Consider the following 18,650-nt stretch of genomic DNA (forward strand, 5'->3'; position numbering starts at 1 on the left):
GCAAAACTGACTAGGGTCGTGGATCTCGCCTTGATCCCTGAGAGGACGCCTTTGGACGGATATCATACCGCGGGAGCCAAGCAACGTCTCTAGTGCACTGTCTTCCGGAGGACTCCGTACTTTCCGATCCGGCCGCTCGAAACGCCATGGGTCCCTGAATGATCGTCGTCTGATATTCCACGTGGGAAAGTGCACGGAATCGAGACCATGATCAACATCCCGGCTCTTCCCGGCTTCAATTAGCCCGTGATTTTCGAGAGACGAACACCCCAAAGCCAATCGAATCTGACATACCTAGAACAACTACATATGCCTTCGGAAAGACGAGACGCACGTTATCGTTGCCGTCGACCGGGAACCTGAAAGCTCTGGCCGTTGCATATGAAGGTAGTCAAAATGGAGACGATCGCCGTTGATACTTACAATTAGTCTCGTCATCACGTGGGCCCTCTCCCCTGGCCATGATCCTAACACGTGGCTCGGCGCTCGGCACCACGCAGTCTCTCCTGAGAGTTAGCGTTTCTGTAATTTGAATCATCACGCTCACAGAGGTCTGTTTCCATGTGTCATGGAACAGGAGAGCCTGCTTTTGCTAACAGTAGCCAGTGGGACAGGCACTCGTAATTGTTATATCTGGGTTTGCGTTGAAGGAGGACAGAGAGGCCGAAGCCATCAATCAAACCTGAGCTGGGGCGGCCGGGCCTGAACCTGCCTCATACACGGATGTCTGTGATGGATTGATTAATTTCGGAACGTCAAAGAAGATCCAGTGCTTCGGTTACAACTTTCGAGGCAGCGGATTTCGCCCCCTTCATTCGGGGCCGATAATTAGGTCGAACCCGTTTCCTGTGGAGCGAAGCAGAATCCGAAGAAGAATCGATCCAATAAAAACCTGACCATGGATTCTCGGGATATAGTGGAGTCTGGAGTCTCATCTTGACCAGAGGACTTATTAAGATATAGAAGGTGGTATCAGATAACAGTCTTCGGTCATAAATGATCCGAATGGTGGCCCGTATCGCAATCAGTGCATGTACCGAAAACCAATATCTCCCCATGTTGAGATCTCCCCAGACGCGCAAAGGAGAAACGAATACCGCTGCGCGCTACCCTGATGTTTCCAATCGACACGCTTTACTTCGATCTGCCGGGTAGTGTCGGAATATTGTGATACAATACTATGAACAAGCCTAAGCGGAACAGTCGACCGTGTAGGGGAATGTTCATTCTGGTCACCCCTCTCCCCCCTACCGACGTGATCATCTAGTCTTCAGTGGGGTTCTCCGAATGAATCCATTTCTCGTTCATCACTCGAGCCTCATCCTTCATCACCCTTTGATGATGTCGGCGAACTGCGAAAATTTTCTAGCTCTCACGACCTCGAATGTGCTCTCGGCCCAATTGGAGGGTGTTCAAAACAGTTCACCGCAGCCCATTGATCCATCGTCGGAATGAGCAGTGGCTTTGTAAGTTGTGGTCGCAGTTCCCGACATGGGCTATGCATCGCCTTGTTCAGCCCCGAAATAGGAGAAAATGTGAGCCACCGCGGCAGCATCAAAAACTGAATGAATTATCTAGATCTCGACTCTCCGATTCGATGTAGCCAGAATCCCGGGAAGAATCGATCAATTATTATTATTGATATGACATCAAGGTTTTCTCCTTAATTCAGTCGTCTCATAGAGAAATCGAGACCCGTGAAAAGGGATTTCCCATCATTCATATGAATAATAATGAGAGTAGGTATAGTGATCGCCGTTTCGAGGTCTATTCTCGAGAACGTGGGAAGCCCGTGGCGCAGCGCTACGAGACGGAGTCGATCGCGGCGTGAATAATTACTCGGACTAATGGAAGGTCGGATGTCTGGATTTCGACGTCTCGTTGTCGGCCTGGGCGAAGCTGTCCTTACAGAGAGTTGAATTTCGCTTGTGTTCGCACGACGCGACCGTCCGAACTACGAATGCAGATCCTCGGCGGACGGCTGTATCGCACAATTCCGTCCCTGCAAATCTGCCCATTAGCCCGCTATCCTGCTACTGATGACACGGGTCAACGGCAGAACCCAGCGTCGGCCAACAGGAGACTCTCCTCATTTTCTTCAATTGTTTACTTTCCCAGAACGCTTAAGGGAGGTGACGTTCTCGGCGTCTGTTTGAGTTTCCTCGAAGCAGCGTGACGTCAATCGAGGCAGCGTCTGGAAGCATAAGCCAAGAGCTCAACCGTCGCGTGGAATCCGGGAGCTGCATACTGCGTTGGCGACAGAAATGTTCCTAATCGGCTCGGGGAAGTGATATTGCGTATGCTCCCGGAGTTTCTCTCACGGTGATTCGTGCGTGAGAGCATTCAGTTCCAAGCGTGGCTCGGGACGAGTATTGAGATGCTCGACACGCCGAGTGAGGGATATCGTTGCTCTTTTTCCGTTTCTCAAGTGATAGATCAAGTACCTAGGTGTACGAGCTCGATCGACAAGGGGTGCCACCTTACATTTCCGCTCTGCGTACAGAATGATCTCTACGACATAGCTCGGTAGTTGATTTCCGTTTCTCCAGCGCGTGGACCTGAGAAACCTCTTTGATATGGAATCTGTCTTTCATCCGTCAATATCTCCATAGGCGAATATACAAATGTCCCTCTTTCTCAGAACATCGCCACCTGTGGCTGATTTATTACCAGGGCAGTTGGACGTCTCGGTATCGAAATGTCCTAGCCTCTCCTGATTCATGAAATTATTCGATTGCGACCAAGTCCGCTTCCGACATTCGCTTGCTGCGGAGCATAACGGCGGGTCAGGCCATGGGCTATCTGGAAACGACGACGCTTTCTTCAAGCTGATAGCTAACATCACTCATCCGAGTCTCGGAAATTATCGAGCGATAGCTAGGGAAGGACGACGGACGACTCACACAACTTGTTTGTCCCGATCCGAAAAGACAAGTTCATCGGTCGTGGCATCTCGTAGTCGGTGATGTTTATTGATCACGTCACAATCGATAGCGATTACTCGACTTTTCAATCAGACCGATTTCCTGTGATCTGCATCCGTACAGAATAGAATCCCGCTCCGAGAAAATTTCGAATAATGCTAAAACATGTGTAGGAGGAATGCTCTCCTATCGCTTTATCAGTTTGGTCCCATCCGCTCTTTCGGAGTCTCTCTTGAGCGGTCGGGGAAACTTGCCAACGCGGCCAGCACGATTAATGATACTCTTCAAGTTCTCTACGTCCACGATGTGACACAGTCTCCTAAGTTAAGTGTCGGGTCTCGCGGAACAACTTGATTGTTGTGTCCTCTTGCGTGGCTAAACTTCTCCGCCGCTGTCTGGATCCGATGGAGAAACTCAGGAGTCGGGAGTCGCTGGTACGGGCATCGTGCTGCGTGAGGGTAACAATTTTTTAGAGCTCTGTCGTCCTATCTCGGATCTGAGCCCCGTGGGTGAAACTTCGGTGACGGTAGTGGCATAACGGATCAGGGACTAGTCCCTTGTGCATCCTGAGAGCATCTCTTTTTCGATTCTGCCCAAAGAAGTCTGCTATTCTGAGCGACTTCTGCGGCGGAGCGGATTCTTAGACCGAATCCGATATGCTCCATGCAGAATACTCGCTGGCGCCACAGAAAGCGATCCCGACCGACGAGCCGTTGAGGTGAAGGAGCTCACGACACGTATGCAAATGAAGCCTGACAAACAATAGATGTGACCGGGCGAACTATGAGAGAGTACATCGCATTCGCTCCTGTTAAAAATTCCGTATCCTATATGAGTGCAAGGAAAACGCCCAGCGGCTTCACCCCGTGTTGTCCAATTCGCCTGCCCACCCTCCGACTTTCCATTCCTCTCTATCTGTTCCTCACTCGCTGCTCCGTGCTCAGTGAAGTGTAAAATAGAGTTTTATCCCGGAAGCTTATCCTCGGACCACGGGAACGGGAGTCGACTATCGACAGAGTACAGCTGGGGGCTCTTACGGTATTCGTAGTTGAGATATCCACTCAAAGATTTATTTCGCCTTCGGACTACAGCGCCGGCCATGTCCTCCGCCAGAGAGGAATTGACGAAATCACAGGGAGGGTTCGGGATCTCGTTTGATCAATACTCGACACTCGGCTCATCGCCTCAAGCTGTCTCGCTAATCACAGGAACTCTGTACTCCCTAAATGTGGGAATCTTCGAGGAGACACTCCCTCCCGGCCTCCGACTTCCATTCAGAGTTGTTAAATTGCTATCTTCCGAAAATTAGCTCCCTGGGTCCATTACCGAATAGCTAGCTCAGAAAGTGTAGGAAAAAACGTGAACTGCTCTGATCTGGATGGATCTGCATACTTTCTTCTGACGGAGAGATAAGATAATTCCGATTGAAGCGGACCGTGTTCCATGTCTTCTACTCACTGCTATCTGCTTGTCGTTGTCCACTTTTTCTCCGGTGTCAAACGAGCCAACGAGAATGCCAAGTTAGGCGAGATTGAACCTTGCCAGCGAAGCTCTTCCTCCGATGATTTTTCCGAAAGACCCGGACTCTTGCAGGACAGATGTTCCTCACGATACGGAACCGTGATTCATGGGAAGGAGAACTTAGAGCAGCGCTTCTTAACCTGGGTTCCGCGGAACCCTAGGGTTCCGCGAGCCCCTGCTCGGCTGCTCAGACTTTTATTCATTTTGTCGAATTGGAATGAGTTTTCTAAGCTAGAATGCATGCAGGATACTTTATGCGATCGTGGTCGAAGGTTTTAAGGTGATCAAGGGGAAAGTTTGGAAAGATAGAGCCCGAAACCAATAATAAGGGTTCCGCGGAACCCTGTTAGGGCAAAAAAGGTTAAGAACCCCTGCCTTTGAGAACTCCCTGCGGAGGAGAGCGCTTCAAGCTAGGTGGAAACTTGAGCGTCGCATGAGAAGAACTCAACCAGGAGGAAATGTTCTGAAATGAATGAACCCACCGAGGAGACCCCGCAATTAAAGGTGCTCCATCTGTCGACTCATCCCCACGGAAAGATGGTTTGGGAGGAAGGCAAATCTATAAGCTCCTTGGGCATCCTCCCCTCAATCAATCCCTCGGTCTGTCGAGATAGAGCAGAGGGTCAGCTGATAGGTTCTTGGAGAATTTGAAGCCCAGCAGGGTAAAGGGTCTGGCCACGGGCCAGTGAAACTTGTTCCATACATAGTATTGGAATTTTTCACTTTAGATAGGGGAGATTTCTGCCCCGATCTCGCGGGGAACTTCGTTTCATTTCATGCTCAACCTGTGCGAGTCAGCACTGGGCTGAGCAAGTCCGCAATGAGAATTTGTAGTTTGTGATAAGCGCTCGGATCAGTTTACTCCAGCTTATTTCTCTCAGAAGAGTTGCCCCTCAGTGAATCATAAATTTTACCTACTCTCTGAATGCATTATTATCGGGCATGTTTCGTCTCATCCCGATTCATGTCGCTTTCTATTCACACTTTCAGACTTTCGACGCTCGTCGCACGTCGCGTCGTACCTACTTGAGGTCTGACAGTTTTGTGAGCAGAAAATTCGGAAGCTGATCGGTGAAAGTGATACTGGAAATGACGAAATTCGTGAATCGTTTTGAATCACGTTACCTCCTACGAGAATCGCGCTCACCGTCGCATTTGAAGCTCTGACCTAGTTGCCTAACGCTCGCCTGCGTCAGCATCCCCAGAACGCTAGAGGGGCTCATTGAAATTCTGAAAAACAGCCAGAGCTTTCCTGGAACGATCACATAATGGGCTCGAGTGGAAGGTCTCTCTTCGGCGGATATTGGAGCGTCGTTTTTGATTGGGACAAACTTGAGCGAAAATCATTTCTGACGTGATATGTGATCGCGTAGATTAGCATCGTCTTCGCTTTCGCTCGTGCTTGCGGTATTTACCGGCAGAGGCCGCTCAGAGAATAACTGAAGACTCGTGGTATCGTGGTATTCAACACGGCGATTTATACAAATTAAATCCATATGTAGAAATGGCGTCGTGGAACGTCGAGACGCCGGAGTATTGTTCATGTGTTTATTCATTTCTAACTTAAATATGCAAAGTTTATATACACTTCTTATGGAGATGAGGCGGCGAATTCTGCCGGAGTCCTGACAATGAGTATGACATTAACAGAGCGGGCGGTAGTCCTACGTTGCTGAATGATCCTCCTTCGACTTGTCGAATCGTTCCTCGGGTAGTGATTATTTAACAACGTAATAATTCTCCTTCGAACAAAAGCTTATCGATACCCTTCACACTGCAACCCATCATCCTCATTCCACGAATTCAACAACGATCCGACGGTTCGGAACCGCACATGAGCTTCGTTCGAACAGCTTCCCGTTCGTGGTTCTCTCGAGGAACTCAATGCGATTTGAGTTCGATCTTCTTTTCCATAGAAGAACCATTAGCCATGTGGACTGGACGACGGTTCTTCTTGATGTAGCTCTGTATGTAGAAGTTCACGAAAAGACCGAGAATCAGACAGACCTGGGGTATCACGAGCATCATAAGAACTCGGGGATAACCGCACTCGACGAAGAGCGGTATCGAGGTGTGCGCGATCATGATGAAAAACTGAATAATCTGGAACGTCGTCAAGTACTTCTTCCACCACAAGTACTTCTGTACCTCTGGTCCGAGCGACGAGAGGAAGTAATAACTATACATAACGATGTGCACCATCGAGTTCAGACACACGCCTACGACGACTTGACCGTCTCCGCCGAACTTCATGAACTGCCAGCCCGAGAACACGACGATCGTGTGATGGATTACGTGCAATTGGGTGATGTGAGTGAATTTCTTCTTGAGGACGAAGAACATTGTGTCGAGGAAATCGATAATACGAACGAGGAGGTAATAGTAGAGATTGTCGAGTACCTGCATCGAGTGATAATCCGCGGCGTAGGTGAGCCCTTGGCAGTAGCCCGAATAGCCGGACTTGACGAACGCATGGTAGGCAATTTTCGAGCAGAAGTACACGTTGGCCACAACTTGGAAAATGTTGTACAGCTGAATGGTCCGCCTGAGGTCGTACGGCTTCTTGTCGGCCATGTAGCGCGGTCCGGCGATCTTCGAGATATACAGGTAGAGTCCGAGCGTAACGATGATGTATTTCGGGTCTGAAAGCGTCACCCAATCGACGGTTCGAGGATCGCGCAGACCCATCAGTTTGTTCCACATCTCCACCGGATGAAGGGGGATCGTGTTTTCCTCCGGCGTAATCATGGTCGCTCGAGCGTCGTCCTAACGACTACTTCACAACACAGCTATTACCACAAGCAACAGAACCCACACCGGCAAGCTCACAAACGGGAAACTTTCTCTCCGGGCTAGGAGACCCCACTGATGGAGTTAGTCAAAAAGTGGCTCCTATCTCAATCTTCAGCGATGGACACTTCTGGGATTCTTTTATGAGAAGCGCGCCAAAGAGAGAAAGGGCGCAATATAGGAAAGGAGACGCTGCAGAAGAAGTCGCTGGGACAATGTCGACGGCCACTGCAGCACCCTGAGCCGAAAATCGGTCGAAGATCACCCGAGACTAAGAATAATCTCAAAGCACTGATCACCTCGTCAGAACCCCAATGGTCAGCTCTGAGAGTGCGGAGACCACGAACGCGATCATCGCCGGGGCAGCCCCGATCGATGTTTAGACAAACAAACAAACAGAGCCACCAGCAGCCTACCGCGGCCGACTCAGAGATATCAAGCCAGAGGCCGCCGCATCTTGAGTCGGTGGGATCTCATGCCTCATGGGATCGAGGGCTTCGCATGCGAGCCTGTGGCCACTGTCGTTCTTTGTCGTTTCCTACGCGAGCCGCCCGCGCTCCGCAGTCTTCACGGTGCCGGAAGCTGATTCCTGATTCGGGCATTGCATCGTCTCGGAAAAACTGAAGTCGATGCATGTCCGAGAACAGAGAGGTCCCCCGATCGGATCGTGGACACCCTTACGGTGACTCGATGCTATCGAGAACTTGCAAACGGATACGGATCGCGCGCGCGTTTCCGGAGCCCGGTGAAGAGCAGCCGGATCTCGGTTCTGGTCCGCTTGGAGTTTCTCGACTTCCTTCTCACGAGCACTGCTGAGTCTCTTGCCGTCTGGTCATGTCGTCTCGCGAAATCAGGCGAGTGAGATACGAGCTCTGAGAGAGCTGAACCTATAGGTGAAATCTCCCCGTTCAGCCCATTTGCACACCGAGACTGTTTGTCTGTGACGGATTCGGGAGGAGTACGAATCCATAGAAAAACATCAGATTCCGCGAATCGTGGAGCTCTGACAGAGAGAAAAGAGCGATTCGGTCTCGCTCCATCATCAGCGTTTCGAGGCGAAATCGGAGGGTCGGACTCGGGTTTTCGGCAAAACTTTACCGGTTCCAGTGGTCTGGACTGGGCCGCCGACCACTGGGAGCGGAAGTCCCGAAGATGTCTGTAGGGAGCATGAGGTCGATCGAGGGAGCCGACGAGGAAACACTGTCGCTCCGACGGATAAGACGACAGAAACTACCGTTTGAGAAGGTCGCCGCTGACAGGGTGGAAAATAACAATTACGGATTTCTTTGAACATACCCTTCCTTCCGATCCATGCTTGACGAATACCCGAAGGGAGACTTCTGTCGAAAGACAACATCCCCACGGCCGCCGAATGCTCATGACGAAACCGGATCTTTTCGACTTTGCTTCTGATTTCCGATTGACAACATCAAATCGACAGCTGTACTTTAGAAACTCCGAGGCGGAAAAGCTCCCAGCCGCTTTCCTTGTGCTTCCATCATTCCCGATAGCTTTAATGCAAAACTGTAATTTAGAATTGATCTCGTCTTCCCCTGTTTTCCTGTTTAGTGTGCAGCAGCCCCCTGTCATATTGCGGAGTCTCGGATTCTCCGAAACGAGGAGACTTTTTGTCAACGCTTCCGCGCTCTGCAGCAGCTGAAGCGCATATCATTCTCACAGGATGTCATGCGCAGTCGAAAACTGCGAAATCGAGCGATGCAAAACGGCGCGAACTCCGCTCGAAGAAAACGCCGCATCTTTCGAGCTCTTCGATGATCTCCTCGATTTGCGCCCCCCCCCCCCATGACCAGTGAACACATGTCTTGAACATGCTCGACGCACCCATCTCGGTGAAGCGCGCATGATGATCGATCTGATGATGTGCGGGCTCCGCTGAAGTTCTCTTTCCGGTTTTCATTCGGTGGACCCTCGTTGTTTTTTCTCCAGTTGATCCGAGCTGAGATCAACGTCGTCCATCGTGCCATTTCGAACCTACCAGGAGAAGCCAATACTTGAATACGATCAGCGTCGACGACATTCTCTCGATCTCGTGGATAGAAGACATTGTCGGTTCCGATCAGGTTCAGAGGACGGAGCGGAAATCGCTTCTAAATTGAGGACGACAAGCCGAGCTGGTCAGTTACAATCTCGTCGAAGTCTGATTCCACGCCTCGGAGGAGATATCATGAATATGGACGAGATTCCCCTGCCGCGCGTCTTTCGGTTTCCTGTGCTGCGGTCGAAAAAGTCAGAGACTCTCCACTCCGATGATCATTCACGATCGATCCATTCGTTGAGCTGTTTCACTAAGTCGCTCATGGAGCGGATGGTTTCCACATCGCCGAGTCCGTCGGGTGACAGAGATATATCCGGGCTCAGACGACCAGATGGGACACGAAATTTCATTGCTAGAACATGATCCATTGTGTCGTCTGTCGACGCTGAGTAGCAGTTAACGTCCATTCGTCTTGATTGCTATGCGGAGACGCATGGGTTCTGTCCCAATTCTGAGTCCAGTTTCTCCTCCCACGGCTCCGAAGAGAAGGCACAAGTATAAATATATAAGCCGTGTCGCTTCCAGAAACATGCTTGACCGAATAGCGCGGGCTGACTTGAGGAACTCTAGTCTTCCTCATTGTTGTCCATCGTCTTTCTTCGTTGACCAGGAGCTTTTTGTACTCGGCATGTTCGGTCTTCGATTTCCCCTAGAGCGGAACAAGTGAAGTGACTCAGGAGCCTCGACACTGGAATCACGCGGTCCGTTCGAACGGTTGCTAATATCTTCACGGATTGGTGAAGCGTTCAAACGAACTTTACCCTCTTGGACTGATCTCAAAACCTGGTTCGAGCCGGAGGTTCTGTTCTTGTCGGAAGAGGACCGGAGTCACTTCCAAAGAATCGATTTTCAATTCCCTCGATAACAATGACGGGCAGCGAAGACCTTGCCCCCTGCTCGGACCGATTCCGGCGGCTCGTCAGAAACGGGATGCTCGTGTCGCCGATCCGGATTGAGGGGTCGTTCGAGCCCCGGGATCATTCCGAAAGCCGGATCGATTTACTTTCGATCACACCGAATCGGAGATCTTTCACCTAATAGTTCACCGCTGGTGTTATTGTTTCACCAAGGCTGAAGATTCCCGGGCTCGATCTCGTATCCTGCGACCTATCGGAGCGTTGCGAAACCGCTGCAGATGGGAGCCTTCCTTTCTTGTCGACTGAGTGGGGATACCACTAAACGTCAGATGCCTCCGGTAAGAAGTTTCAGAACCAATGACATCGGGACCCGACCCGCGTGTCGCGGAAAAGAAGAATAAGACTACGGGAAAAAACGTAGACAATTACTCAGCCGTCGTCGAAACAAACAGATAAGAGAACCGATAGCCCTAGCATCCGCCGGAATGGGGGCAGCACGTCTTCTGATAGCGAGCACGTTTTCTGAACTTCCTCTCGCGTCAAGAGCGCCTGCGTCGATATTGCACCGAAGCTCAGGGGTGGAATGAGCTAAGCGCAACCATCAGTATTCAATTTTCTCTGGCGCCGTTCGAGCCGAACGCTCAGATTTTCTGTGGTCTTGGGCGAAAAAGGATAATGCATAGAAAGTGTTGAACCATCAGCATCTAGCGTCGGAGCGGACCATGACGGGGGAGTTGTTCTTGAACTTGTTCGAAAGAAAAAGCAGTTTTCCCTTGATGATTCGATCCAGTAAGAAATATCATCCGGCGGCGATCGCACCCACGATCCCAGGTTCGACCCTAGCCGTAACATCGATCTAGGAAGACGATTTGTTGTCTCGTCTTGTTTACCGCACCGGTAACGTGTGCTGTTGTTATCGGGCAGGAAACGACTGGAACACCTTCACGGACTATCAGCAGAATTACGTCGAGGTCTGCGCAAAGTCAATAGTATGAGTGTCAGAATCCAGAGTCAAAGTGCAAGCTGCGCTCTCGCCGCTGGAGACGAACCCCGCCAGAAGGGTTGGCGCCCCTTCAATAACGCGCGCGGGAAGGTTTCGCGAGAAGAAATCATGAGCTTTGATGCAAAACGAATTAGTGATAGGCGATAATCATACCACGGATCGTGCTGGGTGGAGATCAAGCTCTTCAGGAATATCAGAATACTAGAGGTGCCGAATACGAGAAAGGACTCCTCGCAGAAGACCCGAAAGAATTTATGCAATGCATCCCTGGGAATCACAGAGATACACCAAACGCACAGAAAAAGTCAGCATAAATTTGTGCTGTTAGCATAGGCGCTAGTGAAAGTATAAATTTTGGGGGAAAGCGGGAGAGAAAACAAGCGAAACTCGCAAAATGTGAATATTTGAAAGCTGAAAGTTCTCCACCAACATGGGATTTCTAGCTCAACGAGCACCCATTGGCTCCGATAGGGTGCCAACCCTCTGTTCTGTGATTGACCACGACAAAAAAAATAGGCATGTTCTCCTAAATCCGGGCTGCGACTCCTTAACGGCAACACTCGTCGCATCGACATCAAAGATTGCTGTTGAAAAGGAAAACGACAGAAGATTCGGACCGATCTGTCCCCTGCTGAATATTAAGCGGATAAGTTTCTGATAGACGGGAGGAACAGCTCGAACAGAGGTCGCCTCGTCCCGTTGCTCAAGTTCTCCCAAAGTCTTCGGGATTAACATATTTACGTTTCTGTCGATAGAGTTTTCTATTCAACAATCAGCTTTCCTCCTCTATGTTCCAGCGAGACAATCATACATGTTTTATTTATCCCCCAAAATCCTGTTCATTGGATTCCAGATGTCTGCGTGTCCTGAGAAAAATGGATCCTATCCTGAAATTTTCCAACGGTACGTGAACTTTGGAGCCCTGAAAAATGGTCGGCTATGGGGTACGCTTCGCACAACTAGGAGAAAAAAAAGCCGGTATGACATTTTTACAGAATCGTAATCTTGCATAAGCCCTTGCTCGTCTGCAATTCCAATCGTCGCCAACAATGGAACTGTTGACACTGTCCAGCGTTGACTCGTCCGCCGTGTCTTTACCGCGGGTACACTTGCCCTCTCGTGCGAAAAAGGAGGAAATTCTGGCAGCCAGCGAGAAGTTCCTCGTCAAGACGACGCTTAGGAACTACGCGTTGGAGTTACGTTAAGCAGAAATAATGCCCCCCTCGCTTGGTTTTCTAGTTCATGCCGACGCGCAAGAAAACAGTCTCATCACTTTACGGGATGTTATTGTGACCCACTGCGACGCACAGTGCTGTGCGCTGACTGTCCACCGACATCCCTGACCGATAGATAGCCGGAAGATCAGGGACAGATCTTCTGGGGAAGGGAGGATTCAGACGGGTACCTCGCTGTCGAGCTATTGTTGTGTGGTTGTGGCGACCGTTTTCAGCCCTGGAAAATCTGACGGATTCAAGACCGGGTCGAGATTCGCCCCAAGAAGAACAGCAGGCTAATTTAGCTCCGTTGTTTTCTTTCTCCTTCATTAGCACACTGATGGTGATCATCAGCATGCATTGTGCTTCCTTCGCGAAGTTCCACATCCTGCTAGTTGATTTACTACTACACTCCAGAAGAAACACTATTTGCTGACCCACTCGCGGAAGGTCGTCAATTTACTATGATATTAGTTGCTGGTTTCAAAGGTACAGTTGCGTCTGAGAGGGAGGGGGTCATCACCACAATTCACGACACATGTGAACTCGCGAGATGCGACGCAATCCCCTCATCTTTTATTATTATCATGATTGTTATGGGGGATCCTGCGGTTTGTGTACCCCCCTGTCACGTTTTCTGTCCACTCGGAGAGACTATGGGCTACTTCAGTGTTTGAGAGTGTCTCATATGAAACTCCGGAGTGAGATTACTTTTTCGTCATGGAGTCCAATGCGGCGGGCTCGACTGCCAGGCTCATGATCAAGGAGTTAGAGGATTATAGAATGTAGACTCTTTGTCTAACCGGTGGCCACGGAACTCTGATCCCGGCCGTGTTGAGTCATTTCTACGTCGATTGGATATTCCGGCGAAACCATGATAGATATAGACGAAGTTTCGGGGGAGTTCGACACGAGAATTGGGACCGGAATGTCTCGCGAGCCCTCATGCGTGACAGAATCAGCTGTCCAAGCAGCATATCCGATACGAAGCAGCATAGCCAGACAAAACAGATACGCTCAGACGGCATCGTTCACTCTGAGAACGAATGAGCGATGCGAAATGGTGAACAACTGATGTGACTTGTTGACAGTGGAAAACTATCTAGTCGGGACCGCCACCAGAGAGGGACGCGGGGAGCCCGAGTTCGGCTCGTTGTACGCATCCGCGTGCGCAAATGCATCGCGTTCCGAAACACGGACAAGCTTTCACGTTCACACAGGGGAAGAACTGACGTTTTGGCTCGACAAGGGTAGCGACTCGTAACGGGAGCATTTGCGGGATTCGATTTGTTTGGAACGAGCAAAACGGCGGAGGCGTGTCGATTTTGTCACCGGGCGTAAATCGCTCGGTGTTTCCCAGAGTTGGAATTCGTCTAAAAGCGATTCGCCTCCCACGCGGAGGTGAGAACCGAACCGTCGCCGTTCTTCTTGATCGTCTCGTAAGCGCTTGCCAGAAGCCATTCGGATGTCGCATCCGGAACGAACTTAATGACGCTCTGAGGAAAATTCTTGTTCTTTTCGAAGACTGTCGTTTATATAGCGGTCTCCATCGAGCCGGGAGGAGTGGAGTGGACGAATTTGGACTCTACGATCCGCCAATAAATTTCGGCACCTATCGGGCCGATATGCGAGGCGACATCGTGGAATTCGGACGAATTCCATTCGGTTCCGAGTCTGAGGCCCGTCCGAGTCCCAGACCTTGGAAGACCCATTGAAAAATCTTGCGATGATGGAAAGCAGGCCGCTTCCCCCGAACATCAAACTTTTGAGGGCATCTGAGAATCTGTTCCCATATCTGGCAGGATCTCCTCGAGCGGAATTAGTTCGGGGTCCGATGCTCACAATGAGACTCGGAGTCGACTTCGTTGAGCTGATTGACGGATTGATTAGCGACAAATATTCAAATTTTTCGCCGGTCAATGGTCGTCACGCTTCGGGTCGTTTTCACTTTCTCGAATTTTCGGAATCGGAAACTCGAGCAAAGATCCCGGAATTTATTCATGTCCCTGTCTGCACGGGAATGTTTTCGCTTCTTCCATCGGATAACAGAGGAGCCCGTTCAGAACTCGGAATAGATTCCTTGGAACGGAAGTCAGCGATACCTGATCGCTTCGGACCGCCGAGAGACTTCTTCTATCGGTACTCGGAGCTTACATTGTATCGGGTGTAATTTTTTTTTTAAGATCTCAACCCTTCGACCGAGCCTTTTCGCTTTCCGTCGGTGGAGGTCCGAACAAATGGAGCTGCTCGTTCGAGTCGAGACGATTGCCCAGCGATCCCGATCATTCACCGAATGTCATCGGATGTACCGCTATGAACCCGCCGAGATGATTTGCGTGAAGAGCCTTCCCCAGCCATTCAGAGCTCGGGGCTCCCCCGATCAATGCCTACGTTGCGAATCTACATAGCGGCTCGTACGTGAAGCGCGGAGCGGAAATGGATGAAGCATCGGAGCTAGGGGCGCATTCCAATGTACGGCACTTCAAAGTCATTTATCGGTCAGAAGTTCGCGACCTTGACCGGAGTTTCGGTGGCAGTCAGCAGGAAGCGGCTCCGACTGAACGTCATCGACCTACGAAGGCCGAAAACCGTTCCGGGCTCGCTCGTGCTCCGCAAGCCGATGCTCTTATCGATCGGAAACGGTCACAAGCTACATATGTCTCAATCTTGCTGCTTTGTCCAAAGCCGAGGATTTTCACGCATTTTCTGCGCACTCGACTCTTTGCTAACAACAACGATTCAGCATCATTTGCATATCCGCTTGCTTTGCGTAAGCGAAGTCCTGAATAAGATCGGCGGGATAAACTTTTCGGTAACGATTCGCACACCGGGCGGCTGTTCGGCTGAGTTTACCTTTCTCCGCCGAAACTCTGGTCGACAATCTCAGGTCGGATGAATGCGATTGCCATGAGATTCTCGACACTAGCTCGATTCATTAGTCGCGGAATGTTCCGACTGCAGGATCTCTCTCTGAAATCATTCAGAGAAACAGGACGTTGCCGGACATCGACCGACGATTCCCGGGGAAACCCGAGATCTTCCGACCGGAATGCTTCTCTAATGTCCTGCTGTGTCCGAGTCGGCACGCCGCGTACTCTCGAAATAGCCGGAGCAGCCTCCCCGAGCACAAGTCCCCGCCGCAGGACGCTCTCGTGACGACGCGGAAAATCCGGATATTAAGGGTTGATCATCGTGTGTACGGTATATGTCCGGGGATGCCTGTGTCTGGATTGTTGACGATCTGTCGGAGATGGAGCGGATATCGCGGGCGAGCGCAGATCCAGAAAAAGCGCGCCCTTGAACTTGGTATATCCCAGTGGTCCGGTTCAAGCAGCGCGCGTGACCATGAACTTTGGTGGTTTCGCCTGCGCGAAAGGAGAAAGTGCTCCACAGACACCACCGACCGCCCGGATGGTTCAAGCCGATCCTCGCGCCTCGGTCACAACCCTGGGTCAGCCCTTTGGCACCACCGGGGTTATGGTGAAACAGGTATCAAGCCTTCCGCGAATTATGACCGCTGCTCACTCACTCAGTCAGACAACTGTTAGAGCCATCAGCGAAGGGCGATTCACAGGAGCGGAATCGCACCAGGGGCGAATCCGTTACGAGTTCGCTAACTCGTTTTTCCAGGAAACGAAGCGGAATACTTTCGACTACGACAGCGCCCGAGAGCAGCCCCAACGACAAGTTTCGCTCTTCGAGTTGATCGAATTGATCACTCTCTACACGTGATCCTCCAGGAAGGTGAGGGAATGCTCGACCCGGTGTCCGGAGGTCGACATCTCACGGAGAGAGCTGAATACGATTTCGAGTCGATTCTTCATTATTAGCCTGGAAGGTCATCATCGTCCGCATATCGGATCATCACAGATCACCTCGGTAGAGCAGAGAATAATGCATGCAAAGAGGAATATCATCGATATTGTAGCATATCCCTTGCTCGGTTCGATATTATTTTTCGGAATTTTTTTCCGGAAACATCCAGACGAATGATATAAATTTCCATGCGAATATGTCTCGAGGATACTACTTGTCCAGCAATCAATATGATTTTCGACCAAATGCAAAGATCCATAAGTTCCAGAGGAATATTTTCATCGACGTTATCATCGACGGTCGAATAGCGGAAACGACGTCATGATCATTACCGGAGTGGGGGCGAAGAGCAAGAAAAAGACAAAATAGACACCCGGTGCGGCGATTGTCGTCGCCTCGCAATCAGACGAGTTCAGGAACCGCAAGTATTATGCCAGTGAACGGCGAGGAAATTGCTGATTATGTTGCGGTCATGATCCGCGGATCAAAAATCATGACCGCTCATGAGGGAATACTTACGGGGCACTCACTACCAGGTTTCATCGCTCATTTCGAACGTAATAATCGACAGAAAAAATGAGCAGCACCTTTCTGGAACAGTAGCTCCCGTCGAATCGGCGCCCTCTTGACTCGACGCTCCCGAAATATTGCGTAACGCACGACTCGAGCAGCTCCGGAAAAAGCGTGCGCAAAAAAGTGGTGAAGGATACGATCGAGAATGCCTCACTCGACACCCAGACAGTCCGCGGCGATCTCGTCGAAAGCTCGGATCGGCATGCACGGGAGCGCCATGCGGAGCGTTCCCGAGGAAGGCAAAGATTGGGAACAAATAGAATGCGACGGAATTCGGCGAATCCGTCGGCACGCTGTGAATGTCAGCGCATATGGATGGAGAGGAGTAAGAGGGCTGCAAACGCTCCAAGTCTTCCCGCACAAAGAAGACCGTGTGCAGATTGACGCGGTCACTGAGCCGGATAGTCGGCTCGATCACCGCATAGCAAAGGCGGGAAATGCTCCCGAGCAATTTGTTTTGCGCCGTGTCCTCAGCCGAAGTTCCACAGGACCGAAGAGGGAAGGCAGTAGGAAACCTACGCTGATGTTCAGGATTGGTCCGCCTGTTTCGCCGAGGGTCGTTGCAGTCGTGGAGCTCTCGCGTTCGGGTCGCAGGACGCGCTAACCACTCGATCCCCTTGCCGATTCATTCTCGCATGTCAGAAAGAAGCTCAATAATACTGAAGGGTTTCACCGTCCCTCGACATCTTCCTCTTTTGGAGAGCGACTCTTTGAGCAGATTGAGTTAATGAGGTCCTCAAACGGGAGCGCTGATTGAGTCTCGCCCGCGCTGCCGTCTCATAATTTATTAGGGACGAAGTTTGACTTTGGACGAATCCCGCTTTGAAGCTCTCCACGCCGACACCCTCACCCTGTCCCTCGCTCGAACCTTTCCCGAGTGGCCGAACGCCTCACCTGATCGACTGTCTCCGGGAGATGATTGAGAGTGTTTTTTACAGCTTCGGGTCCGTTCCGAAATTGAGTCATGGACGCCTGGATTGGGAAAAAGACCGAATCGATCTTTTTCGGAACCATCAGAGACTCAGGCTCGATTTTGGAAGCCTTCCTGTTTTCCAATCACCGTCTGTATCGATAGATCTAGACCTCCGGATTCTGGCTCTAATGATCGGACACAGACAACTCATCGCCGACCAACTCATCGCCGAAATCTAAACGCCGACTTCTCAACGCCGGATAGCTCAGCGCCGAGACAACTCAACGCCGAGAAAACTCATCGCCGGACAACCTAACGCCGGACAATTGATCGCCGGTCAACTCAACGCCGAGGACCTGTCGGGTCCGGTCAACTTAGCGCCGAGAACCTGTTGCTAACTCGATTTAAGCTCAGGAGGCACACTGCTTGAAAATGATGCGTCCAGATGATTTGCTATCCCAAGTACACAGCTTGACAATATGTACTTCCAGACGAGTCAACGACTTCCACCCGTTTACGGTAGTCGAATACTTGCGCGGGTGCGCGAAGACTTCCTTGTGAAACCCTGGATGATTGCGTGCATATCGGAAAAAGCTCGAAAAGAAGTACCTTAACGGACGAGGTCGATGAACACTGCCGAGGTCCTGGCCGTCCTAGCAGATTCTACACTTAAGACTTGTCATAAGGTTATGTGAGAATAAAATGACGCAAATATGACGAAGCAGGAACGCATCATCTGATTTGAGGTGAACGCATCATATTCGCGCAAAGAACATCCGGAGCAGGCTAAGTTTCGGCGTTGAGTTGACCGGCGATCAATTGTCCGGCGATGAGTTGTCTCGGCGTCGAGTTGTCTCGGCGTTGAGGTATCCGGCGTTGAGAATTCGGCGTCTAGATTTCGGCGATGAGTTGGTCGGCGATGAGTTGTCATGTACCGTCTAATGATGGTCAGCGCCCATGGAAATGTGACGTAGAGGACTGGG

The 18,650-nt window shown here is 50.7% G+C and overlaps 1 protein-coding gene across 1 annotated transcript; it reads right to left on the reverse strand.

Moving 5' to 3' along the window:
* Window positions 1-5,982: 5,982 nt before the first annotated feature.
* LOC100904237 (elongation of very long chain fatty acids protein 7) lies at window positions 5,983-7,345 on the reverse strand. Its single transcript, XM_003745929.2, has one exon. The coding sequence runs from the start codon at window positions 7,191-7,193 to the stop codon at window positions 6,327-6,329; it is 867 nt and encodes a 288-aa protein (XP_003745977.1). The 5' UTR covers window positions 7,194-7,345; the 3' UTR covers window positions 5,983-6,326.
* Window positions 7,346-18,650: the final 11,305 nt, after the last annotated feature.

This window comes from Galendromus occidentalis, unplaced genomic scaffold (assembly GCF_000255335.2).
Source record: "Galendromus occidentalis unplaced genomic scaffold, Mocc_1.1 scf7180000077486, whole genome shotgun sequence".
Lineage (NCBI taxonomy): Eukaryota > Metazoa > Arthropoda > Arachnida > Mesostigmata > Phytoseiidae > Galendromus > Galendromus occidentalis.